This window comes from Magnolia sinica, chromosome 2, assembly GCF_029962835.1.
Source record: "Magnolia sinica isolate HGM2019 chromosome 2, MsV1, whole genome shotgun sequence".
Lineage (NCBI taxonomy): Eukaryota > Viridiplantae > Streptophyta > Magnoliopsida > Magnoliales > Magnoliaceae > Magnolia > Magnolia sinica.
This window is the reverse complement of record NC_080574.1, coordinates 7595526-7623277: the sequence shown is the minus strand read 5'-3', so window position 1 is coordinate 7623277 and position 27752 is coordinate 7595526. Positions and strand designations below refer to the sequence as shown.

Genomic DNA, 27752 nt, shown 5'->3' with positions numbered 1-27752 from the left:
ACACTTTTTTTCTTTGGTTTGGCCCACCTGAATTTTGGATCAGCTTAACTTTTGGGATGTTTTATATTCATGGTGGGCCGCACATTAAATGGTTTGGATTTTACACATCATCAAGATGACCCACAAATCTCTTGTATGGTGGCCGTGTGCATGAGATGTGGTTTCAGAGAGCAACAACTGTATAGAAGCTGGCAAAATTTCCTCTCTAACAGCTGGTGCCTGCTGTGAATTTGAATTTTAAGGAGAACTATTTGATACCTCTAGCAAAGTATGAAGCCTGGTACATATTGCACTCAGAAATCGTACACATAGCATACATTTATCAAGTTAAACGTCTAAATTGTAGAACCCGCTGTTTCTGAGTCAGTCCCAAAACGAAATTGATAAACAATCCTAACTTCTTATTCCTGGATACTTGTTTGTTGAATCAAGACCATTGGACCATGGTTGTAACTCATTGTTCTCACATGTGGCATTTAAATACACCACCAGAACTGTCTAAATTGATAGAGTGGAATGACGGAACAGGATCCATGTAGCTGACCCAAATTAATTGGGATAAGGCTTAAATGATGATGATGATCCGAATGATGATGATGATCCGAACCATCTAAATTGTGAGAAATGTTCTGGATGGGGCATATATGTAACATCACAATGAGCTAAAGATCCTAACCATCTGATTTGGATAGAATGCAACTGAAATTGGGCGTATCAGCCTGCGTCATCTGTATCGGCCGTATGACTCGGTTTTGGAAAGATAGAATACATTATTGCTTTCCATAGAAAATACCAATGACTTAACTTCAATTTCAAAGATGGAGTATGCCTCCATTTTCAATGCAAGAAGAAGGAAAGATAAAACAATAGAGAGAAGGCTAGAAAAAAGGAAAAGAGATTGCTCATGATTACGATAGGAGAACCGATTCAGTGAGAGACCTCCAGGGTAGAGGAAGATCTATTCAATTTGCTTCGAGCAGAAGGGAGAGGCCTTGGCCACCATTTTAGTAGAGGTCACAAAGATATTTTGGGGAAGGAGGCTCTTGCCGTTACGGTGGGTCAACTAGCTTAGGAGGATGGGTGGACTCTAGTCTCTCACAAAAGACCCACAGCTTCTAGGAAACCACGCTCAACGTCAAAGTTCACTGGATTTTCCACCCTGATCGTTTCTAACATCTTGGACGACCGGGATGAGTACATGTTATCTATCCCAAGTCTTCCAAAAGATGGGAGGTTAAAGAAATCATTCTCCCCCAGAAGAATGGCACTTCTAGGGGTTTCGCCTATGTTCATATGGGGTCCAAGGACGCTACCTCCTCAGCCATCTCCACCATGCATCAATCGGGTTACAATGGCCACAAGATTTATGTTCGGATGGCACGTTACGGCCCAAGACTTGACTCATCGATGCCGACCCGAGCCTCAAGGGTTGCTGGTCATTCCCGTTTCCCTACTCAGCCCCCAACGGTCAATCTCCCTGAGATGATAGAGAGCCTCGGGATTGTTGGTCGATCTTTCAAAGAAGCAATAGCCGAAGGGTTTTCTGGTTCTCTTTTGACCAGCTCGACCTCTCCAACCGTCATTCCCACCACCTCTCCTAGTCACCCTCTATCCCAAATCAGGAAAATAATTATCTAGCTAAATCGAAGATCAGAGTGGAACGATCCATGATTTTAGAGCAGTTGTTTTGTACTCTCAAAGTCTAGTGATTCGGTGCAAAAAAGGAGAGTCCCTAGCCAACATTAAGGCGTGGGTGGAAGCCAAATGCCAATTGTAGGAGGGGAATTTTGGCCTTAAGCCCTTGGGAGACACGGAGTTTCTCCTCAATCTCAAGCCCAATACCAGTTTGGAGTTTGGACCCCATTCTCATGGTGGAAGCCTTGAACCAAGATGGCCATGTGACCTCTATCTCCAAATGGGAGGACCTCTCCTTCGATTCGACGGACGTCTAGTTACACTTCAAAGGTATTCCCTTGGAGCTTTAGACCCTCGAGTTTCTTCTCATGTTGGGTTGTGAATTAGGGAAGTCCTTCAGTTCAATCTAACAACGGAGTCCGGATGGGAGCTCCGATAGGCCCATATTCAAATCTGTAAGAAGAAGCTTGACCCTCCTATTTCCAATATTCCTATAGTGGTGGAAGGGGATCATTTGGTGATCACGGTATGGCCAGAGGTCGAGAGTGCAGAGAATGTTGTTTTCCATGGTGCTCCCTTCCCAGTGGTGCTCTCAGCAGATGGAGTATGGATTGAGGGGGGCTTTGGTAGAGTACTTTACTCCTCGCATGGGGTTGGTGAAAAACACATGGAGGGGCAGGTGTCAGCTAGGCCTGCTTTCATCTCCATCTCGAATCATTGATCAAGTGTCAATGTTGGACAGTGAGGATCAACCCACTTTCTCTCACCCAACCCAGCCATGTAGGTCTTCGATTGACCACCCATCTACCATAGTTGCATCGCCTAAGATATGTAACATATGTCTCACATCAAATTGCCTGTTGCACGTGCTGTCAATCCTTCTTCGCCGAAAGGCAACACCTGTCTTGCCTCACGCAGTGCCCTCTGCCATATCCCCATGCATGGTTAAAGGAGAGAGCCTACCGAAACTCTCAAGGAAACTCTCTCTCTCTCTCTCTCTGAAAAGAGATACAATGACATCAAGCAACCCCTATCAATGTTACATCTAGCGAGGGTGGTCGAGCGGCGCCACATAGCCTCTCCACGCTCTCCCCATCCATTTGTCACTTCCTTTTTTTTTAATTTTGACTCTTACATCAATGATGACGACACACAAGGCAACGTGGCATCGTCTAACGCTCTCTCAGATGTCGTCAGACCTAGAGGACAATATCCCTTTCCAAATGGATGGATCCCAATCATCCTCCTGCCATGCATTGGCTACCTTTAAACTCCTAGACTTCTCGAGCACCCCAACGTTGTCAAGGGGACTATTGAGATCCATGTGTGATTATGCTTGCCATGCTCTCTGACCGTTGCATTTCTCCCTCTTCTCCTTCCCTCTCCCCCATCCATCTGGCATGTCTATCCCCAAAGAGATGCTACATGCCAATACGCATGCTCCCAGCTCCATTCGAAAATCTCCTAAACCTCTCTTCCCCCTTCTCTTTTAGTTCATATGAGGGCAAACCCTTTTGAGATTCCTCTTCCTTTGAGATCTTTTAGCCATCACTAGACATTCCCTCGAGAGTCCTCTCAATCGCTTTCCAACAAGGACCCCCCCCCCCCCCAAAAAAAAAAAAGAGGAAAAGAATGATATAAAAAGCTTCAGAATGGACTTTGGTTCCTGTAACTAAAGACGCCATTCACATCCCCCTCTCCATCTTACTCATCCAAATGTTTCTTCTTCCTTCATTATTAACGTTCCTCCCCTCCAGATTCTCTAAGATGGTGCTCCTTCGTCGAAATTACATGAGCACTTGGATTCAGATGATATTTGAGGTCCTAACTCAATCTTATCCAGACATAAGGACCCCTAGCGAATCAAAGAAGCATTCATAGATTTCCAGAAGTTTGTGGGATTCGTCTTTTAGGGACGAGGAGGAAGATTGCATTGCTCTTTATAAATTAATTGAGAAGCGAGGAAAACATGTTGCTTTGGCAATTAGAAAAAGCTTAGAGTCTCGTAGCAGTTGAGGGAGTTGGTCAGCCTCGAATCCTTTGTCAACTACGAGGCTAGCTCAAGCTCAATATCCTATAAGGAAAGTAGAAGAGGTAAGCTTATTGTCAATGAAGATCATTTCATGGAATGTGCGAGACCTTGGTTGTCAAAGAAAGAAAGCCCCAAGTCAAGGATATTCTTTGTAAATATAAAGCTCAACTCACCGCCATTCACGAAACGAAGCTTCGATTGGTAAGTTGCTCTAATCTTGACGCTATTTGAGGCATTCATCATAAGGATTGGATCTCTCTCACTGCAAGTAGCTCCTCTGGGGGGATTGTGCTAGCCTGGGATTCCAAGTCCTAGGTTCAAGAAGACTCCCTGATAGGGTCTTATGCGGTATATGTTGTTCTCAAAAATCATTTTTCTAGGTTCAAATGGGTCTTTTCTTTTATCTATGACCCCAGCTTGGTCACCACGACACACCTCCTTTGGGATGACCTAAGTTAAATGATCCCCCCCTTAATGTATGGGTGGAGACTCCAATGCCACTTGATTCTCTTATGAGAAATCAAATGCAATCACATTTCTAAAAGTATGAAAATGTTCTCCAATTGGGTGGGAGGAAATGACCTCATCAATCTTCCGCTTCTAGATGTGAAATTTACTTGGACTAATGGCCAGTCTCCTCCCATCCTCTCGCATCTTAATAGATTTCTAGTTTATCCAGATTGGCTGGAAGCTTTCCCAACGGTTTCCCAGCACAGTCTTCCTCGCCTCATCTCAAAACATTGCCCGATTTTACTTGATTCTGTGGAGGAAAGTTAGGGACTAAAACCTTTCAGGTTTGAGCTCTCATGGCTTGAAAAGGAAGGCATGCACTCCCTGGTCCCAATTGATGGACGTCATTTTTGGTCTCTAGCAACCCGGGTTCTGTTTTGAGTCGTAAACTCAAAACTCCTGAAACTTGATTGATTGGAGAAAGGAATCTTAGGGTGAGCTTGAGCTCGGTGGCTCTAATTCCCTCATGGCAATTCATTTTTTGGATGCATAGGAAGAATCGATCCTTTGTTGGAAGAGGACAAATCTCTTAGAGATTCTCTTATAGTTGACCACTCTAGTTCAATTAGGCAACATGAGATTAAATGGAGGCAAAGGTTGAGGGCCCTCTAGTTGAAAGCTGGAGACAAATACACCTGATTCTTTCACGCTATAGCCAACGCTAGATCTCAGTCTAACAAGATAAGTAGCGTCACGATTAACATTTCTAAGTTAGAGGATCATCAGCAAGCAACTGACCATATTACTTCCTTTAATTATTCCTTGCTTTCCGCTAAAAGTTGACTAAGGCCAAGATTGGCCAATCAGGACTTCCCCATATCTCTGCCAAGAAGCCTCCATCTCTCAAAGCTTCTTTCTCCAAGGAAGAAATCAAATTAGCTATTTTCTCTCTCGGTAGTGGTAAGTCTCCTGGTCTTGATGGATTCCCTCTAGATTTCTACCACCTCTTTTGGGATGTAGTTAACAAGTATGTGGTAGATTTCCTCTTGGAATTTTTCATTTCTAGTAATCTCTCTAAAGCCATGGGGGCCTCTTTTATTGCTCTAATTCTTAAGATTAATGGAGCTGCAGACCTTAAAGGATTTCCTTCCCATTAGCCTCTTAGGTGCCCCTTATAAAATTCTAGTGTAAGTTTTTATCATCCAGGTGATGCAGGGGCATTTTCTCACCGGGCTCGAGTGGGGTCGCTCGTGGGATGCAGGGGCCCACTCTGGTTGGGCGAGGCCCATAGGGGAGGTCTCGTATTCAAGACTCCTCACCGGAGGTGATTAATGTGCATTTCACACCGGGCTCGAGTGGGGTAGCCTGTGGGATGTGGGGACACACTCAGGGTGGGCGGCCCATGTGATTTGGGGCCCACGAGGGCCTAACCAATGAGATGTGAGGCCTGGGTATGAGAAAAAGGGATTAATTCATCATACTCTTAACAATTCGAGCTTTTAGAGCTAGTAGTTAATTGTCCTGCATCAAATTGGTATCAGAGCGAGAGGTCTCGTGTTCGATACTCCTCACCGGGGGTAATTAATGCAAGGGCATCTTCACACCGGGCTCGAGTGGGGTCGCCTGTGGGATGCAGGCGCACACTCGGGGTGGGCGAGGCCCACAGGGTAGGTCTCGTGTTCAAGACTCCTCACCGGGGGTGATTAATGCGCATTTCACACCAGGCTCGAGTAGGGTAGCCTATGGGATGCGGGGACACACTCGGGGTTGGCGGCCCATGTGATTTGGGGCCCACAAGGGGGGGTTCGGCCGACGTCCTAACCCATGAGATGTGGGGCCTGGGCTATGAGATAAAGGGATTAATTCGCCATACTCTAACAGTTCGAGCTTTTAGAGCAAGTGGTTAATTGTCCCGCATCGCCACGCTTAGGGCTGTGTGTTGAAGTGATAAATTCCCTTGATATACATTGATACACCACACTCTGAAAGCTTGAGCTTTTGGAGTGAATGGTTGTTTGACATGGTATCAGAGCGGAAGGTCCTATGTTCGAATCTCGAGAGCAGCAAATATGCCTCGCTAATATATTATTCTCTCACGGGGGGTCAGGAAAATCAGGTCCGACCCAGGGACCGGGAAATTAAGCCCGGCCTATTTATGGTGTGAGTGTCCCTCCACCTTCGTCAATATGTTCCCATGCGGGAAATTAAGCCCGGCCTATTTATGGTGTGAGTGTCCCTCCACCTTCGTCAATATGTTCCCGTGCGGAGTTCCCACCTCGCACGTGCGGGAGGGTGTTGAAGTGATAAATTCCCTTGATATACATTGATACACCACACTCTGACAGCTTAAGCTTTTGGAGTGAATGGTTGTTTGACACTGTGCTCTCTAAAGTTATTTCAGAAACTCAAGGTGCCTCGTTGGCTAATAGGCAGATTATGTATTGCGCTCAGTTAGCTTAAGAGTGCATTGATTCTGGGCATAAAGAAGGTCTAGGTGGTCTGGTTTGGAAGCTGGATATTGAAAAGGCCTTTGACCATGCTGATTGGGGCTATGTTGACTATTGATTAAGAAGCTTTGGTTTTGGTTAAAAAGGGTGTAAATGGATTAGCTCCTATCTTTCTTCAACCTCTTTCTTTGTACTACTCAATGGTTCCCCAAAGGGAACTTTTGCTTCCTCTAGAGGGCTCAGGCAGTGCGATCCTCTCTCTCCCTTCCTCTTTGTGATTGCCTCTGATGGCCTAAGTCGAATGTTCATGGAAGTGGAACCCATTGGTGCCTTCAGTGATTTTAAAGTAGCCTCTTCCAGCGACTTGATTACCAATATCCAATTTGCAAATGATACTTTACTTTTGGTGAAGCCTCCATCTCTTTGTGGTCAATCTGAGGAAAGTGGTTCGTTGCCTTGAGGCTATCTGTGGCCTCAAAATTAATCTCTTTAAGAGAGAAATGTAGGGTATTGATATATGTGGTTCCTCTCTTTCCAGATTTGCGGAGGTGTTTGGGTGCAAAGCAAGCTCCTTTCCCTCCTTGTATCTGAGTCTCACCCTTTACATTGGTAAGCCTGCCAATCATCTCTGGGATGTTGTAATCAAAAGAATGGAAACAAAATTACCCCCCTAGTAAAGTCATTATCTATCACTTGGGGGGCAGCTTACCTTAATCAAAGCGGCTATGTCTAACCTGCTTTCCCATTTTCCTCTCCTTGTTCCATTATCCTATGTCCATTTTAACTAGAATTGACAAACCAAGGAGAGATTTTCTTTGGAATGGCTATTCTGATAGCCATAAGTTTCATCTCCTTAGTTGGTGTGCAAGCCTTACTTGGAAGGTGGTAGACTCTTAGGAGTTTCAACACCGGGTCAAGGGTTCGAGTACCCATAGGTGGTGAAATTCCACTACCTGTGAGTGCGTGCGTATAAAAAAAATAATAATAAATAATAATAAAAAAGCCTTAATTGGAAGGAGGTGCAAGTATTAGAGTCCTAGATGAGGTCAATTCCCACCTCCTTAGAAAATGGCTTCGGTGATTTTGAACAGAGTCGAGAAATTGGCGGGGAGTAATTATTGCTTCCAAACATGGATTAGAGGAAGGAGGCTGGTTTACCAAGTCTTCCTTTCTTTACAAAGCCTCTTTGATTTGGAAAGCCATTGTTGGTATCATGCCCCAATTCTGGGAAGGTGTTTCTTTCATTTTGGGTGACGGGACTCAGATCAATTTCTGGTTAGATCGATGGATTACAGACAAATATCTGGCTTCTGTTTTCCCTAGTTTGGCTAGAGTGTCCTCTAATCTATCTATATATGTAGCTAACTGCTTCTCTGCTGTTGGTTCAGGGGTCCGGTGTCCATCCTGTAGGAGAAGGCTAACGGAGCTCAAGACTGAGGCTTTCTCGGAGCTCTTAAAGCCTCTTCAAGGTGTTCGACCCTCTGTGGGAATGGATGATTCCTTCCCTTGGTCTTTGTCCCCTTTAGGCAGCTACTCTTCCAAGTCATTCCTGCACATCATCAGTAACTCCTCTTCCACTCGAATGTGGCTTTTTGTTACGCCCCGGACTCGGTAACTGAACTCACAAGGAACCCGATGGCCGGTTCTGACCGCAACAGTCTCCGTAGTACCCCATTCTCGGCTCCTGAGGCAGGTTCCGATCCTAGGATCCTATAAGGAGGATTTCCATAATAGTATAATCATTTTCGATGCGAGCATACCCAAGATCACAGCAAGTACATCTAGAAATAACAAAGGATATACGTCACAAAATCCACTAAGAATTTGAACTTTTACAAGCTTACATCAAGTTCGAAAGGACATACATAAGATAATGGGAAAAGAGAGAAAAGGGTCAGCAATACTAGAGTCTTCGAGTTCAACTTTACTTCACGCCCTATTGCTACGTCGCCTGCCTAGAGTCTCCTGCACGCATCAATCGTGCATAAGCTTATAAAAGCTTAGAGGGTGGTGTAAGTGTGTGTCAATGGTACACAGAAGAATAGCAGGAGGTACAAGGAAAGAACATGCTCAATAAGAATATCACTAGCTTTACCAAGGCTTATCATGAATACCATGCAATGAGTACTGGACGCCATGCCAAGGCAATGCATGAAAGGGCTTACACAGCCAATGCTAATGCGATACAAGTAATGTCAGTCCTCATATCCAAACCACACATCCAGTACATTTCCAATCATAAGGAAATCACTGGGGTCCAATACACTACTGAATGATTGCCACTCTACAGACCCCGCACAGTCAAACGAACATAAGAGACCTCACTACCCGCCTGTGGACAGCCAATCACCAACAAGGCCTGAAGGTAACGGACCCATTTACAAGCTGGTCAGAGTCAGCCTAGCAATGCCTCCTCACACCAGGCAGGTAAGGCCACACTCCTATCCAACCGACTACACGACAGTGGGAGTCGCAGCCTAACGGTATAAGGCCCTCGTGCGCTCATAGTTTCTACTCGGTCACGGCGTTGGAGCAGATCCTTGGTACCATGGAAGTTTTAGAAATTTCACTCATGGGCATCCTATGCACCCGGTATGCTCAAGTAATATTTCCGATGTCCACACATACGGCCATCCACGAATGTCCCTGTGGAGGCAAGCCCTGATAAAACAAGGGCGGTATCATCATGAAATGTGATGCCAATGCATAAGTCACACATACAGATCATGCACAAGCTTTAGGCACTCAACGTGCACAAGGGGAGAAACTTCGTCCCTCAATGACCACCATACAATGTAATCAATTAATACAGATGATGCATATGGGTCACAATGATGTAAGTGTGCTACCTGTAAAATGTATTCCTCCTTCCCAAGGAGGGACAAGGACAAGATCTATGGACAAGTACTCTAAGGAGAAATGAAGTTCTCTTAGTGCGGGCCCAACAATTTGGGATGACCCACAAGCTAGGGGAGTCCTAAAACCTCAAGGAGGAAACGAGCCTAACAAGGTCCAAGGTGGGCCTTCAACCACCTATCAGGTCCTTATAGGCCTACCTTAGGGCCACCAAGGAGGACATCTAACCTCAACTGGGTCCTAAAAAGGTAGCCTGCTACGTTTGTAAAGAAAAGTCCAATGCCCAAATCAATCCATGGCCTAGTGGGCCATACACTAAGCCCAATACATAGGCAACCTGGTGGGCCTTTAAGCAAGGTTAGGGCCCAACCGTAAGGGTCAAGGGTTCACTCATTGTGGTGGGCCTAACGGGCAGCCCATTATCCCAACATATGGAAAATCCTTATATTTAACACAAGTTGGGCCTTACATCTCGACCCAAGTATGTAATTATTATAGTAGGCAAGCAAGGGCCCAACTACTTGAGTATTTGGCCCATAAGATCCATCACAACGGCATGGTAAATATAGGACCCAAGGGTCCAATGGGCCTATCAAAAGTTCCAACCCAACCAAGGCTATAAGGCCTATTAACTAGAAGACTAGCCCGAGAAGAATCCAATTGGAATGGGCCCTTAATCATGCACTAATTAATGCCCAAAAATAAAATTAAAATGGCAAGATAACTGACTCAAATCCTCTTCAAATCTAGTGGGCTATACTTCCCCAAAACAGACATTTATGGGGCGGCGACATTGGGCTCATTACTGAATTTCCAGGCCACCTGCTTTCTGGGTTTGTTGGAGTCCAGCAAATAAATTAATTTATAGTATTTATTTTTTGATGATCCATACATATCACTGTGGGCCCCACCAAATGAGAGGGGAATGCACAACACACACTAGGAGTGGGCCATGCTGCTGGAATACATGCCCAGCAACAGCCCAAGGTAGGGGCGTCCTATGGTGGGTAGTCCTACGGACCTGGGTATTTGGCCCAAAACTGACCCAAATTTGCAAGCCCCACCACGGTCAACTAGAATGTCCGTTGGGTCTGAAATTTTGTAGAGTGACACTTCCATGGGTGGGCCACACCCCCACAAAATTTCAGAATTTTTGGATATTCCTAAGTATTTTAATTAATTTAAATAAAACAGTCTGTCCAGAAAATCGGACTGACCTGGACTTCCCAACGTGGTGGGCCAGTCCGGCCCTTGCCACGGTGTGCACAGGGGTCCATTGGGCCTGAAATTTGGTAGGTGGATCCCACCATGAGTGGACCACACCTCCACAAAATTTCAGAATTTTGGACATCTAGAAATATTTTAATTCATTTAAATAAATCAATTTATCCTAAAAATCGGACTGCTCTGGACACCATAATATAGTGGGCCGGTCCAACCACCACCATGGTGTGTACAGGCATCCATTGGCCCCAAAATTTTGTAGGTAGATCCTACCATGAGTGTTCCACCTCTCTATAAATTTTCATAATTTTTAGACACCCGAAAGTATTTTAATAAATTTAGGAATTCCAACCTGTCCAGGGTGGATTGTTGCTGGAATTACATCTGTCCTTATGTTTGGGACCACATGGAGTGGGCCTGGGCCCACCCAAACCCTTGAAAAATTGGGGGAAATGGTGGCCCTACATCTGGACAATAAGTGGGCTCCACCGGAGTGGCCCACTTCTTCCAAAAAGTCAAGTGAATAAGTGTTTTTCTCCATACTGTATTGCTGAACTGTCCAGAAATTTCTGGACAGTTAGCCATCTTTGGCCCAACCCATGGGCCTCAAACATGGGAGGTAGGGTATGGGCCCCATACCACATCAAAGTGGGATCCACACACTACAAAACCCCTGAAGAAATTTTGGATAAAAAGGCCTGCGAATAGGTCTAGACAGTAACTCAAAACACATGCTCCAACTGGGCATGAAATCTAGACAGCAACATAGGCTGTCCATATTTCAGCCCATGCAAATAAATCAAGGGGTCCATAACCCTGATTCCTCATGTGGGGTCCACCCTAATAAGTTCACAAAATTCCAGACCTATCAGAGTTCTCAAGCCTCCATAAAAATCCATTTTAGAGGCCATCCAAACCTTGTCCCATCTTGCTGGGGGCCTGGGATGTTACTGACCTACTTTGGTGGGCCACACATCATCATAGAATGTACAGAAGAAGATAAGGGAAATGAGGGAGAGAAGGAGCAAGATTGGTCATAGGTGGGAGGTCCCGCCACTAATAGGCCACCCACACACATCCACACCATCTCTATATCATACACTTACATGCAAGCCAAGATACATCAAAATAAGTTGTTGGATGGTAGGGATCCCTTCCCTACATGCGTGTAAAGGCCTAGGTGGCCCATGTGATGCAAGAATTAAGAAAAAATATCATAGTGGGTCCGTGGAAAATGGCCCACCATGGAATGGATTGTGAAGGATCTAGGCCCTTGGCCTTCATCCTAGGAGCCATATAGGGCCTCCACCATGGATTGGTGGGCCCTACATGCTTCCATGCATGTAGAAGAAAGAAGAGAAGAAAGGGAAGAAGAAGAAGAGATGAAGAATATTGATGAAGCACCCACCTCAAAGCTTATCCTCCTTCTTCCACACTTGGGTTCTATAGCTCTAATGGTGAAGTTTTAATAGTTGGGATGGGTTTTTGAGGGTTAGATTGGGAGAGATCTAGCTTGGAAGGGGCTGGAATGGAGGGAAATGGGATGTTTGGGAAAGGAAATTGCTGGAATGAAGAAAATGAGGAGGGAGAGAGATAAGGAGAGAAAGAGAGAAAGTAATGATTTGTTTGTAAGAAAAGAAATGATTACCTTAGGGAGGAGAAACCAAAATTGCTAGGGGTAGGATAGGTTTGGGTGGTGTGTGAGGTCTTGGTAGTGTGAGTTATGGAGATTTAGGTGCATTGTGTAATGTTTATTGGAACTTGTGCAAAAGAGGGAGTGTTGCTTCGTTCATCAGTTGCATGAATACGGCAGGAGCATTGGTCAATCCAAATGACATGACCAGGAACTCAAAGTGACCATAGCGCGTCTGGAAAGCTGTCTTCGGAATGTCCTCTTCTCGGAGCCGAATCTGATGGTAACCGGAGCGCAAGTCTATCTTGGAAAAATACTGAGCACCCTGCAACTGGTCGAACAGATCATCAATACGGGGAAGCGGGTATCGGTTCTTAATGGTGACCCGACCCGAGTTCTTGCATGTGCATGTGTGTGTAGGTATGCATTTCATTTCTCATGATCTTGGGGTCCTACCGGTTGAATCCCAGCGACCCGCGACCTTTGGATAGCGTTTGCGGTAATCCTCGAGTCCGGTCACGTTGACCTGACTACGATCGGCCCGAAACCTATGTCATCTTGTTTGCATCGTCATTGCGGTTCCAACGACGCGTCTTGTGCGTCCATCCAATATGTAGATCAAAAGTTAAGTACATTTCATTCTATGGCCCTTGATTTGATCATGTGGCCCACCTTGGAGTGGTGCATGTGGCCCACACTCCCTCTTTTGCACAAGTTCTAATAAACACTACACACCACCTAAATCTCCATAACTCACACTACCAAGACCTCACACACCACCCAAACCTACCCTACCCCTAGCAACTTTGGTTTCTCCTCCCTAAGGTAATCATTTCTTTTCTTACAAACAAATCATTACTATCTCTCTCTCCTTATCTCTCTCCCTCCTCATTTTCTTCATTCCAGCAATTTCCTCTCCCAAACATCCCATTTCCCTCCATTCCAGCCCCTTCTAAGCTAGATCTATTCCAATCTGACCATCAAAAACTCATCCCAACTATTAAAACTTCACCATTGGAGCTATAGAACCTAAGTGTGGAAGGAGCATAAGCTTTGAAGTGGGTGCTTCATCAACATTCTTCATCTCTTCTTCTTCTTCCCTTTCTTCTCTTCTTTCTTTTACATGCATGGAAGCATGTAGGGCCCACCAATCCATGGTGGAGGCCCTACATGGCTCCGAGGATGAAGGCCAAGGGCCTAGATCCTTCACAATCCATTCCATGGTAGGCCATTTTCCATGGACCCACTATGATGATTTCCTCTTAATTCTTGCATCACATGGGCCACCTAGGCCTTTGCATGCATGTAGGGAAGGGATCCCTACAATCTAGCAACTTATTTTGATGCATCTTGGCTTGCATGTAAGTGTATGATATAGTGATGGTGTGGATTTGTGTGTGGGTGGCCCATTAGTAGCGGGACCTCCCACCTATGGCCGATCTTGCTCCTTCTCTCCATCCTTTCCCTTATCTTTTTCTGTACATTCTCTGATGATGTGTGGCCCACCAAAGTAGGTCAGCAACATCACAGGCCCCCAGCAAGATGGGACGTCCAAGCCCACCTTGATTGGACGTCCAGGCCCAATCATGCATGCATGGTTTGGATGGCCTCTAAAATGGATTTTTATGGAGGCTTGAGAACTCTGATGGGTCTAGAATTTTATGAACCTATCAGGGTGGACCCCACATAAGGAATCAGGGCTATGGACCCCTTGATTTAGTTGCATGGGCTGAAAGATGGACAGCCTATGTTGCTGTCCAGATTTCATGCCCAGTTGGAGCATGTGTTTTGAGCTACCGTCTAGACCTATTCGCAGGCCTTTTTATCCAAAATTTCTTTAGGGGTTTTGTAGTGTGTGGACCCCACTTTGATGTGGTATGGGGCTCAAACCCTACCTCTCATGTTTGAGGCCCATGGGTTGGGCCAAAGATGGCTAACTATTCAGCAATACAGTATGGAGAAAAACACTATATTCACCTGACTTTTTGAAAGAAGTGGGCCACTCCAGTGGACCCCACTTATTGTCCAGATGTAGGGCCACCATTTCCCCCAATTTTCCAAGGGTTTGGGTGGGCCCAGGCCCACTCCATGTGGTCCCAAACATATGGACAGATGCAATTCCAGCAACAATCCACCCTGTATAGGTTGGAATTCCGAAATTTATTAAAATACTTTCGGGTGTCTAAAAATTATGAAAATTTACAGAGAGGTAGAACACTCATGGTAAGATCCACGTACAAAATTTTGGGGCCAGTGGACGCCTGTACACACTATGGTGGTGGTTGGACTGGCCCACTATAATATGGTGTCCAGAGCAATCCGATTTTGAGGACAAATTGATTTCTTTAAATGAATTAAAATATTTCTAGATGTCCAAAAATTCTGAAATTTTGTGGAGGTGTGGTCCACTCATGGTAGGATCCACCTACCAAATTTCAGGCCCAATGAACCCCTGTGCACACCGTGGCAAGGGCCGGACTGGCCCACCACGTTGGGAAGTCTAGGTCAGTCCGATTTTCTGGACAGACTGTTTTATTTAAATTAATTAAAATACTTAGGAATATCCAAAAATTCTGAAATTGTGGGGGTGTGGCCCACCCATGGAAGTGTCACTCTGCAAAATTTGAGACCCAACGGACATTCTAGCTAACCGTGGTGCGGCCTGCAAATTTGGGTCAGTTTTGGGCCAAATACCCAGGCCCGTAGGACTACCCACCATGGGACGCCCCTACCTTGAGCTGTTGCTGGGCCTGTATTCCAGCAGCATGGCCCACTCCTAGTGTGTGTTGTGCATTCCCCTCTCATCTGGTGGGGCCCACAGTGATGTGTATGGATCATCAAAAAATAAATACTATAAATTAATTTATTTGTTGGACTCCAACAAACCCAGAAAGCGGGTGGGCTGGAAATTCAGCAATGGGCCCAATGTTGCCGCCCCATAAATGTCCATTTTGGGGAAGTATGGCCCACTATATTTGAGGAGGATTTGAGTCAGTTATCTTGCCATTTTAATTTTATTTTTGGGCATTAATTAGTGCATGATTAAGGGCCCATTCCAATTGGATTCTTCTCGGGCTAATCTTCTAGTTAATGCGCCTTATAGCCTTGGTTGGGCTAGAACTTTTGATAGGCTAGTTGGACCCTTGGGTCCTATATTAACCATGCCATTGTGATGGGTCTTATAGGCCAAATACTCAAGTAGTTGGGCCCTTGCTTGCCCACTATGATAAATACATACTTGGGCCGAGATGTGAGGCCCAACTTACTTGTGTCAAATATAAGGATTTTCTATATGTTGGGATAATGGGTTGCCCGTTGGGCCCACCACAATGAGTGAACCCATGACCCTTATGGTTGGGCCCTAACCTTGCTTAAAGCCCCACCAGGTTGCCTATGTATTAGGCTTAGTGTATGACCCACTAGGCCATGGATTGATTTGGGCCTTAGACTTTTCTTTACAAGTGTAGCAGGCTACCTTTTTGAGACCCAGTTGAGGTTAGACGTCCTCCTTGGAGGCCCTAAGGTAGGCCCACCTTGGACCTTATTAGGCTCGTTTCCTCCTTGAGGTTTTAAGACTCCCCTAACTTGTGGGTCATCCCAAATTGTTGGGCCCCCACTAAGAGAACTTCATTTCTCCTTAGAGTACTTGTCCATAGATCTTGTCCTTTTCCCTCCTAGGGAAGGAGGAATACATTTTACAGGTAGCACACTTACATCATTGTGACCCATATGCATCATTTGTATGAATTGATTGCATTGTATGGTGGTCATTGAGGGATGGAGTTTCTCTCCTTGTGCACGTTGAGTGCCTGAAGCTTGTGCATGATCTGTATGTGTGACTCATGCATTGGCATCGCATTTCATGATGATACCGCCCTTGCTTTATCAGGGCCTTGCCTCCACAGGGACATTCGTGGATGGCCATATGTGTGGACACTGGAAATATTACTTGAGCATACCGGGTGCATAAGATGCCCATGGGTGAAATTCTCAAAACTTCCATGGTACCAAGGATCTGTTCTAACGCCGTGACCGAGTGGAAACTATGAGCGCACGAGGGCCTTATACCGTTAGGCCGCGACTCCCACTGTCGTGTAGTCGGTTGGATAAGGGTGTGGCCTTACCTGTCTGGTGTAAGGAGGCGTTGCTAGGCTAAGTCTGACCAGCTTGTAAATGGGTCCACTACCTTCAGGCCTTGTTGGTGATTGGTTGTCCACAGGCGGGTAGTGAGGTCTCTTACGCTCGTTTGACTGTGCGGGGTCTGTAGAGCAGCAGTCATTCAACAGTGTATTGGACCCCGGTGATTTCCTTATGATTGGAAATATACTTGATATGTAGTTTGGATATGAGGACTGGCATTACTTGCATCGCATTAGCATTGGCTGTGTAAGCCCCTTCATGCATTGCCTTGGTATGGCGTCCAATACTCATTGCGTGGTATTCATGATAAGCCTTGGTAAGGTTAGTGATATTCTCATTGAGCATGTTCTTTCCTTGTACCTCCTGCTATTCTTCTGTGCACCATTGACACACACTTACACCACCCTTTAAGCTTTTATAAGCTTATGCACGATTGATGCGTGCAGGAGACTCTAGCAGCAGGGCGTGGAGTAAAGTTGAGCTAGAGGACTCCAGTGTTGCTGACCCTTTTCTCTCTTTTCCCATTATCTTATGTATGTCCTTTCGAACTTGATGTAAGCTTGTAAAAGTTCAAATTCTTAGTGGATTTTGTGATGTGTGTCATTTGTTATTTCCAGATGTACTTGCTGTAATCTTGGGTATGCTCGCATCGAAAATGATTATACTATTATGGAAATCCTCCTTGTAGGATCCCAATATCGGAACCTGCCTCAGGAGCCGAGAATGGGGTACTACGGAGGCTGTTGCGGCCAAAACCGGCCATCGAGTTCCTTGTGAGTCCGGTTACCGAGTCTGGGGCGTGACACTTTTCCTTCCTTTGACTGGATGTTTTGAGATCCTCATGAGGTGGCAGTCTTTGTTTGGCTTCTTGCTAAAGGGAGGATCCTTGCAGTAGACAACTTGCAACATTGAGGCATGATCCTTCCCAATGTTTGCCTTCTATGCTTGAACAATGCAAAATCCATTATCCATCTCTTCTTGCACTGCCCTTTTGTGAACGACGTTTGTTCATCCATTTGAATCAAGCTTTCATCAGCCTTGGGTGATGCCTAGCTCGATTCCAACAGGTTGTTTGACTGGCTTGGCAGAAGAGCTAGTAGATATTTCTCAACTATTTGGCACCTGGAGGTGATGAGTTATGACTACTCTGTAAGCTATTCGGAGAGAGGAACAACCGCTATTTTTGGAGCATCACCTCCTCTTATGCAAGAGTATCACATCTTCTTCTTAGGGACTGTTCTTTTGGCCTTTATCTTAGTGACAACTCGATCTTCACTTCTCTTCTGGGCTAGTGTTATGATTTTGATCTTGGGTTTTGCTTGGTTTTCTCTATTGTCTAGGTGGTTAGAGTTGTATAGTTCCTTTAGGTTTTTCTCTGGGTTTTCTTCCTGTTTTGAGTTGTCGAGCTAGTTGGTAAGTTTCTTCTTCTCTTGTTCTTCTTTGTTGTTTCTGCCTTTGTCTTGTTTTTGGGCTGCTTTAGCTCCTTTTTTAATATATTTAATTTCAATCTTCAAATATATACATATATATATATAGACTAATGAATGAAATGTTTATTTATCTTTATAGGCACTCCTTTTTGCTGAAATTTTGTTTGTTAGATTTTCTTAGTAAATGGGTGGTAAACAGCGGTTCACGTTGTGGATGCATAGATTCAGGGTTCAGTATGTCATCGGATTGACAAGGCCATTTCATTACCTTTTGCAAATGGATGACGAGTCACAGAACCAACTTTACAGAGTTAATTGAACAAAATGCTGCCGCTATGATGTGCAGGAGTATATAACAGGAAATGAGAAAGAACTTAAAAGATGTTGGACCAGTATGGCAGGTTATAAAGATGAATTACGATAAATGCCAATATGACACTCTTGAGAAACATTAATATAATGACACTACAAAAACAAGCCAATTGCAGTAGCATGCACAAAACGGGGGCCAAACAAATGATCTAGAGAAAGAAGAGGAACAACCATAAAATAAGTGTTTCATAGAGTGTGTTGCTCCCCAACGCTCCTCCACTGAGCGCGTGGAGCGTGTATGGTTAGAGACCACTAAATTCTAGGGCCACAGATGGATGATGCTCACCATCTGATCACATGGAGTTTGTATGTTGATTGAGACCACTACTCTCATGGGCCATGCAGATGATCCACAGCCTAAAAAATGAAGGTAATCATATGTGTACCATCTGATTGTGTGATATTTTCCCGGTTCAATGAGGACCGCTGCTTTAGGATATGTTCCCTTTTTCATAAGATTAGTGGTGAAGGTAATTAAAGGACCACAAACCAAGCAAAGCAAAAAAGGCAAGGTCACATGTTAAACTCACATCCTCTGGTGTCACCATCCTTCTCAGTTCTTCCTCTGATGGAATGCGGAAACTGCGTCTCATAAACCATAACAACTGTCCATTTGGTCCCCTCTGGAAAGTTGCATGTGCAGCAACAAAATGTCAGACTAACGCAAGCAAAGGAAATATACTGATCTTGTATAGCAAGAAGAGCAAAAATAATCTCAAATGGTACAGAATAATACATCCTACCACTTAAAAGATGAAATTTGCTATTAAATATTCAAAGAGTAAACTGAATACAAACACCTGTAAATCCGCACAGTGCTTCAATCTTTTCCGCAGAAAGGCTTCAGACAGATTGGGAAACAGGGCGGACAACTCGTCTGCTCGAACGTAAGGCAGCAACCCAGGCTTCTCATTGGCACGAAACTCACGGTACAGGTACACCAACAACCTATTCCCAATATAGGTCTGAAGACCCTTCGATCCAGGAGAAATTACTTCCATGTGAGGCTCCTGTATATAACCACAGTTTAGACAAGTTTAACCTTGAAATATATCTTCCAAATATCATACTTCAAGAACCAATTAAGCTGTCTAGCTTCAGCAAATTGAACCAGTAACAGCAGCTCATTAACAGCCACACTCTACAGATGAAGCATAATCTATATTTCAATGATGACCATTGTAATACAACGATTGCAGATTATTTATCGAAAACTTTGAATTCAAAATTGTTCATTTCCCATATATAAAGAGCTAAAAGAATGTTCAGTAAAGCTTAGGGCCTGTTTGGACGGACACCAAAATCATGAATTTGCCCAAATTTTAATCGTGAAATTCATGAATTACGCAATTGTGTGTTTGGGTTGGTCTTAATTGTTAAATTCACCGAAGTGCCCAATTAGCAAAAGGGGCACAAATCACAAACTTGTCAATTAAAAAAAGAGAGTTAAAATTGCACAATTCACGAAATTGTGAAACCAAGGGCTTCTAGGGTGAGACTTGAGAATGGTTCCCTACCCTCCACGAAATGTCCACTTTTGTAGCCTTTCGTCTAACAGCTATGATATTCAGTCAAAGTGATGTTTGAAAGGGATGAGCAATCAAAGGTGGGCCCCACATGATGAATGGTCAAAATTAGTGACAGTTTCTTGTATAACCAATCTGGACCATGAAGTTTCTGAACCATTGCTTAGATAATTAGCATCATCCAGTCAAAGTACTTTTTGAAAGTGATGGGCAACAAAAGGTGAACCCTACCTGATGAATAATAATCAAACAATTAAATATGGACCATCCATTTCCCAGTTGTTGATCAGTTTTTACATTCATCCCATCAAAGTGAACTTTTGGAAGGGATTAGCAATGGAAGGTGGGCCCGGCAGGCAGAGCAAATATCACAGATAGGACATTTACTTGAATAATATGGACCATCCATTTTTTGTCAATTGATCGGCTAATGTCACAGTTATTTTTCAGAGGAATGAGAATCAAAGATGGGCCTCGTGTCATTGATGGTCCAAATCAACGACTAGATCCCTATTATAATCAATATGGATCATCGTTTTTTTTTCATTGACCGGATAGTTAGGATCATCAACCAAACTGAATTTTATAAGGTATGAGCAATCAAAGGTGGGCCCAACATGATGAACAGTTTTAGATCAATGATTAGAACTACTCTATTATACTCAATATAGATCATCCATTTCCCTAGCATCGATCAAATGGTTAGAATCATCCCATTAAAGTGACTTTTACAGCAAATATGTAATAAATGGTGGGCCCACATGATAGACAGTCCAAATCATATGAAAGAGGGATGGATGATCCAAAGGTGGGCCCACATAATGGACAACGGTAAGACATTTCTTTAGTATAATAAATATGGATCATACGATCAATGTGATTTGTTTGAAGAGAATGCCAACTAAAGGTGGGCCCACTTGATGGAAGATCGATGTCACAAACAGGACCTCTTCTAATATAGTAAATACAGACCACCCATTTCATATCCAATTATTGGATGGTTAAGATTATTAGAGTGGTTTTTAGAGGGCAATCCAACTTGGGCCTCACACCATGGGCAAGCAAAATCAATGATTGGACTTTTTTAGTATAATCAATAGGACCATCCATTTTCCTAGCCATGATTGTTCTTTAGGACCATTCGATCAAAGTGACTTTTGATATGGATGAAAAATCAAAGGTGGTATCACCATTGTTTTAAATAGCAAGTAGTGTATAGCATAACATTCACCCCTCTAAAGCGTGAGGCGTAAGCTACATACGCTACATGCTACTTCTAGATTTTTAATCAAGGTTGAGCTTGGTTACACCAATTTCATGATATTCTGCACCAAATTAGACTGATTAATCATGAAATTTAACAAAATTTCATGATATTTGGTGTGACCAAATGCAACCTAGGAAAGGGCAATGATTAAGTATAAAAATAAGGAAAGAGTAACGAAGCTTACTTAATATTGTTAATTATATTATTTTACAAAAAGTATTGAAAAGACACTAATTTTTATTGACAATAGAAAAATGTAACAAATCATAAAAACATAATTGATTATATTGTTGTAGTGAAAATTAAATTATAATGTGAGTTACATAGCGTGTAGCATATGCAAATTATCATGTAGCATAGGTGACATGTGTCTTAAGCTATTTTCATGGGCTACGTGTTAAGGCTCAGCTATGCTACATAGCATAAGCTACTCACAACGTAAAGTAGCTATTTAAAACGTTGGGTATCCCATGATGGATGGTACAATCAGTGATTAAGTTTTCTGAATTATATATATGGACCATCCATTTTCCTAGGTGGGATGCATAATGGATGACTTAGAACAATGACCGGATCATTCTTATATTATATTTAATTAGACCATTAATATGGCAACCATTCATTAGATGAGTCATCGAAAGATGATTTCAAAAAACTTGGACCTCTCTCCTAAATATAAATTTGATCAGTCCAACTAAACATCAAATATAGAAAATTGTGAATTTGACAAGCAAAACCCCAAACAATAAATTTGGCAATTAATGAATTTCCAATTTCATGAAAATATCAATTAATGAGTTTAAAAATTCATTAATTGCCTAATTTCACACATTCAAATGCACCTTTAGTCATTACCTACAGAAGCCCCACCCTAGATCGGAAAAAATAATTCTAGGTGACCAGTGGAATAACTGACAAAGAATGGAAGCAAGCCTCCAAAACAAACATGGACTTCCCATCTTCAGCCGATCCATTCATCTCCAACTTTGGAGCAGGAGACTTCGAACACATTTATGCCAACCAATAGGCCAAACATTTCAAATGGAGATATACAATTGGTTAATCATCTCCAATCCTCCCAATCAATATTGAAAGATGATGACTGTCCATACAACATCTTGAGGTTATTTAATTATGGATACAGACTTAACCAAGAAGGCATGCATAAATACATGAAACAACAAATGACAGAGTTATCCTTATCATGAAGAAAAGATCTAGCCAACTGCAAATTTCCAACACTCTCCAAGGTTCTCAACCATCACCTTTCCTACAAGGCAAAACTCTTGGCAAGACATAATACCCTTCTTTCACTAGCTAGAGGAATTGCATCTTTCCCACTAACCATAAGATGGGCGTACTTCTTGTTTCACACCTTACAGGAAAATGGCAAACAAACACACAAGGAAATGCTCTCATCCTAATGGTTTCATCATAACTGTGGTGGAAACAACCTCTATGGGCCCCATTGTGGCGTGTTGATGATATCCACTTCAACCATCATGCACGTCACTTTCTATTTAATTGTGGGCCCAATCATTCGCCAATCTAAAAACTCGGGTCAGCAACATCAATCCTGCTCTGCCATTCCACTCTATCATAGACAACATCCTCAATTAAACTATTGGTCCCGAAGTTTTTCCTTACTAGATCCACCCGCATCCTTTTGGGTCATCCCCTTGCTCTCTTAGAGCCTTCAACTAGAACCAACTCACTCTAAATCCTGATACATGCAGTTCTTGGTCTCCATTGCACATGGCCAAACCATCTAAGTGTAACTTGGATGGTCTTATGACCAGTCTATAAAACATTTCCCTTCCGTTTGATTTGTACGCAATGATCACATAAAACTCCAGACGCACATCTCCCCTTCTCCCTCCTAGCTTGAATCCTATAAGCCACATCCTCAATAACTCCGCTCCCATGAAATGGATGAAAGACATCGAAAATGGTCATTTTGGGGTGCTGCTTAGTTGGCAATCTTAACTAATTCCTCGTTTCCAGTCCGCTCCCAAATACTCAATTGTAGTCTGACTAATTTCAAAACTGTCATCTACAAACAACATACACCATAGGACCTCTATTTGTAAATGCCTCATTAAATCGTCCATATACAATGCAAAATGATATAGGCTCAATGTAAATGCCTCACCTATTTCTCTAGCAATGGTCCTCAGACTTGTTAGCACTCCCTCAAACATACATAATCATTTCAATACTCAATACACCCTCTCAATACTCTTTTCTTTACCGACATCCACAAGATTAACTCTCGAGGGACCCTTCAATATGCTTTCTCCAAGTTAATAAAAACCATCTATAGATCCTGCCTCCTATCCACATCTTTCTCCATTAGTTGTCTAAGTAGGAAAATAGCCTCAATCGTTGATCTTCCTAGCATAAATCCAAACTGATTTTCTGGTATATTCGTCTCACACATAACCTTTGCTCAATCACTCTCCCAAAGTTTTATAATATGATTTATAAGTTTATCCCAAGATAATTGGTGCAGCTTTGTGTCTCCTTTATTCTTGTAAATAGGTACCCTGGTATTGTCCTCCATTTGTCTAGCATTTTCATCAATCTTACAACTTTGTCACCTTTATTCTTGCTTAATAACTTTGTCAACCAAAGTAAACCAGCATATCCCATGCAACTTCCAAACCTGTACCGTTATACCATTTGGTTTTACAGCCTTTTCTCTCTTTATCTTTCTTAAAGCTTCTTTCACTTCAAATATCTTAATCCTACAAAAGTATTTATGGTATTTGGCATCATTTGAGTTTATGATTCCTTCTATCCCCATCCTTTGATAATGGTCATCATTTAACAGGTTCCGAAAATAGCTCCCCCACCTTTTATTTATCTCATCATCCTTAACCAATAACCTTTGATCATTGCACTAAACACATCTAAAATGATCCAAGTCCCTATCCTTCCTCTCATTTTTGCAAGTACGAAGACATTTTTCTCACCATCCTTTGTCCCAATCTATTGGAAAGAACCAATGTTCGAAATATCGGTATCGCATTATGCATCGCATTCTTGGGATACAGATACATATCGGTTATCGCATGGGATATATCGGTTGTATCGTTGTTGTTGGAAACAGGGGGAAGCATTGGGAAATTGGTTGAATTTTTCAATGAAACTTCGGTGATTGTTAAAAAAGACATCAATATACACTTATAAATCAAAACATTACAAAAAAAACAAGTACACATAATAGGTTTTCTTTGTATGGGGTCCTAATTTATGCGTTGTTTAACTGAATTGATGCAAGTATATTCAATGTCTATTCATATAATTTATAAATGTAAAAAGACGTGCGGAAACACAAGCAATACATTCAAAAGCAAAAGAAAAATCACTAGATTAGGTTACATACATGTTTGATTTGATGTTAGAACACAAAGATTGCAAACGATTTGTGAGAAATTGGGAAATTTTGATTGTTTTCCAATTTTCTGCAACTTGGCCCATCTCCTCCAAATCTCAAAATTAAAGCTCACAATCCATGATTTGTCATGCAGAACATGAAAATTCATGGATTTGTAACAATTTGACACTAATTTAACATGATTTATAGAAAATATGAGGATCGAACATGTCGGATATGTCGCACTACATGTTGGTTTCATATCGCACTAGTGGAAAACAAGATATATCGTGGGATATATCAGCCGATATCTTCGATATTTAAAACACTGGAAAGAACATCATATGCCTTAAGTTTAGCTTCACTACTTTCTTAGCTTGTTTTTTTTTTTTTTTTTTTGGCGCTTATATTGTTCTAAAATTTCCTTGTTTCTAGTCCCTTGCAAGGCAAAATTTAAGGTGCACTCGCATGCTACTAGTAACCCCATAAATAATGAGGTGCGCTCTCGTGGTATTGGTAACACCACTATTAGTAGTGTTTCCAGGCTACTGCGGTGCCTAGATGATGTGTGTGTTAGACCCATCTCGTCCACTAGGTGTGTGCCCTTGGTGTCGGGCCATGGGGCCAAAAATCAACCCGATAAGGCCACCGCAAGGAAAAGTTGAGACGATCCAGAGAGTTTTCAGGCCTATGCCACTCAATCTAGACATGCTGCTAGGATGAATGGACAATAAAAGTAAGCCCATTCCAGAACTCGAGTAGCATGGTGTACTGAGAGATTTTAGGCATAATTTGACATTATTCTGTAAGGTGTGGCCCACCTAAGTTTTGGATTGGCCTGATTTTCGTTTTCTACGGTAAACATGAGGGGTTTAACACGATGGCCATTGTGGATCCGTTGTAAACATGATGTAGACCCCACAATTGGCCAGTACAACCACAACTTGCAGTGGTACCAGGCTGTTGTGGGGCCCACTTGATGCATTTGTGTTACACCATAGAAAAAAAAATGCCCAGAAACCTCCAAATTTGAGTGGTTGGGCACACTTGTTGATTAGACTGACCTGATTTTGGGGGTGTCCCATCATTATGTTGGTTCACACCTTTTGCATGGGTTGTATACCGTGCACATAGCAAATGAACCCCACCACTTGAACTTGGGCTTTTTGGGTGGTTGTACACTGTTTTCTTGGGCCCCTTCCAGAAATTCTCATTGGCACAAGGCTCGACCCAGGAAAAGGAGGGGGATTTGGAAATAGTTTTCAACCAGCAATTGATGCACCTCGGTAATAACCTCACTAGCTGCATCATTGCCCCAAGCACAAAGATTTTGGGTGTGGCCCGCCTAATGCTTGGATTGGCCCGATTTTTTAGAAAGGTGTACATCATGTTGGGGCAGACATTTTTGGCAGGTTGGATGTTACACACGGACCATGTCAGCCCCACATCAGCCCAGTGTACCATGTGAGCATTCCTTGCTACAAACGCTAGTAAAATGTTTGTTTTCCAAAGAAACTCCATATAGAAGGTATCTAAACTAAAAAAGAAATGAAAAGCAAACAACTTAAGCATTTGTTGTTGCAAAGGAGCTGCATAGATGAGGCAAGTAGCTAAAAGAAGAAATTACGAAAACAACCCAACCTGTTGTCCAACAACGTGTATTTTATCAATGCGCCTAAGAGAAAGCCTTCCCTTTGCCGAACGAACCAACAAATAGTCAGTTGATGCCAATTTATGGGGAAATATGGGTGCTCGGTACATATTTGTTTCAAGACATGACTGGCTGCAACCAGGTTTTATATCTCCAAGGAATGGGGATTTGTCTGCAGGATCAAGTGTGAGCACATTCCCCAGACAGTTGCTACCATTTCGCAGCGAGGAAGCAGTTTGATCTCCAGGTGCTGATTTCTGATAATATGTGCACAGCCTTGCACCCATCCCAATATTTCCTAACAGTAAAGGTCTCTCCTCAGAGTACCTGAAGATCAATTCGGAATGCGAAGAAACCATCAGAGGTCATAGCGTAACATAAACAAATCTTCAGACTTAAACAAAGTAATTCTCCCACATGATATTGAAATAAAATGAAAGAAAGCAAATGATATGCTGAAATAGCAGTCTTGAAGGGGATGAAGTTTGACACAACATTCCGAAGGAACATATAATATGCATGAGATGAAGGAGAGTATATAAAGAAATTTAATAAACAGTCTAGGATATGGGTTGAAAAGGTTAAAACCTACTAAAAGCTTATAGAAATGGTAACCTTAGCAAACTGTAAAAGTAAAGGCATTTCTTTTGAAAACCCAAGTACTCGAGTACTCAAAAATAATCATCCAGGCTCTTTTTTTGAAGACCATGAAGAGACCTTGGTGATTAATGTACTAGTTAAGGCATTTCAGTTCAACCCAAAGCTTTTTTGGAACTTCAGGTTTGTAAATGAGAATATGAGACTTGAAACTTGGTGTCAGGCCCAGTGTACTACCATGAGACTCTAAAAGTAAAGCACAAACCTATATCACATCTACCGACTGCCAAAAAAATTAATTTCTTTATGAATTGGGTGGAAATGAATTGAAAGATATTGGAAATTCCTAGAGAGTGCAAACATACTCAAGTACTTAAAGCAGAAAGAACATTGCTTTGAATTTGTTGACTTGTAATTCATAGGGTGACAATCATTTATAGTTTCACACGCAACTTTCATAACAAGGTACACCTCAACAGTTAAAATAGCATCCCTTGACATAACCCTCATGGAATGGCTAAAATAAAACTGTAACCCATCAAACAGTGTGGTTAAACTAAACTATTATTTTTTATGAAAGCAAGCCAATAGGATAAAAGTTTTTCTCAACATAAGAATAATTAAATGCTTTCCAGTGATTAAACTACGTACTTCCAAACATTATAGCCTAACTGAAACATTGAAGGCCAAAAATGATTGAATGGAAAATAGGTACTCATGTAGAACTTTAGAAGTCACTTACTCCATTAAGAAGACATGCCCATCTTTCGCAGAAAGCTCAGATTTCTTCTTAAATGCCCCAGGAGGACGCAGAGGCTTATTCTCACCGGGCAGCTTTTGGGCCTTTGGCCACAATTGTATTTTTGTACGCACAAGATGGAGGATAGAATTTGGCCGCACATTCTGCATAGCAAGAGACTTATCATCTTCAAGCTCCTTTCCAGAATAAAACACTTTCACTTTTTCTGATGGTCTGAAATCTGTACAAGGAGGGTTAAAGATAGATTTTTATCAAACAAAGATAATGATATGGCAAACAACATTTACCAAGTGAAATCAGCAATAATGAACTGTGAATGGGAGGAAACAAGCAAGCATGAGAGCATAAAGAGA

The 27752-nt window shown here is 42.6% G+C and overlaps 1 protein-coding gene and 1 pseudogene across 3 annotated transcripts in view; both read right to left on the bottom strand.

The window, feature by feature from the left end:
• The window catches only part of LOC131233479 (transcription initiation factor TFIID subunit 1), an 87584-nt gene that overhangs the window by 12869 nt on the left and 46963 nt on the right, over nt 1-27752 (bottom strand). For all 3 annotated transcript variants that reach the window (XM_058230205.1, XM_058230213.1, XM_058230197.1), the window contains exons 11-14: nt 27382-27619; nt 26033-26369; nt 19020-19229; nt 18750-18842 (exon numbers count right to left, since the gene is read on the bottom strand). In XM_058230205.1, the coding sequence (XP_058086188.1) occupies nt 18750-18842; nt 19020-19229; nt 26033-26369; nt 27382-27619 (878 nt within the window). The remainder of the gene's footprint in view (nt 1-18749; nt 18843-19019; nt 19230-26032; nt 26370-27381; nt 27620-27752) is intronic.
• LOC131238137 (U4 spliceosomal RNA) lies at nt 25551-25720 on the bottom strand (annotated as a pseudogene).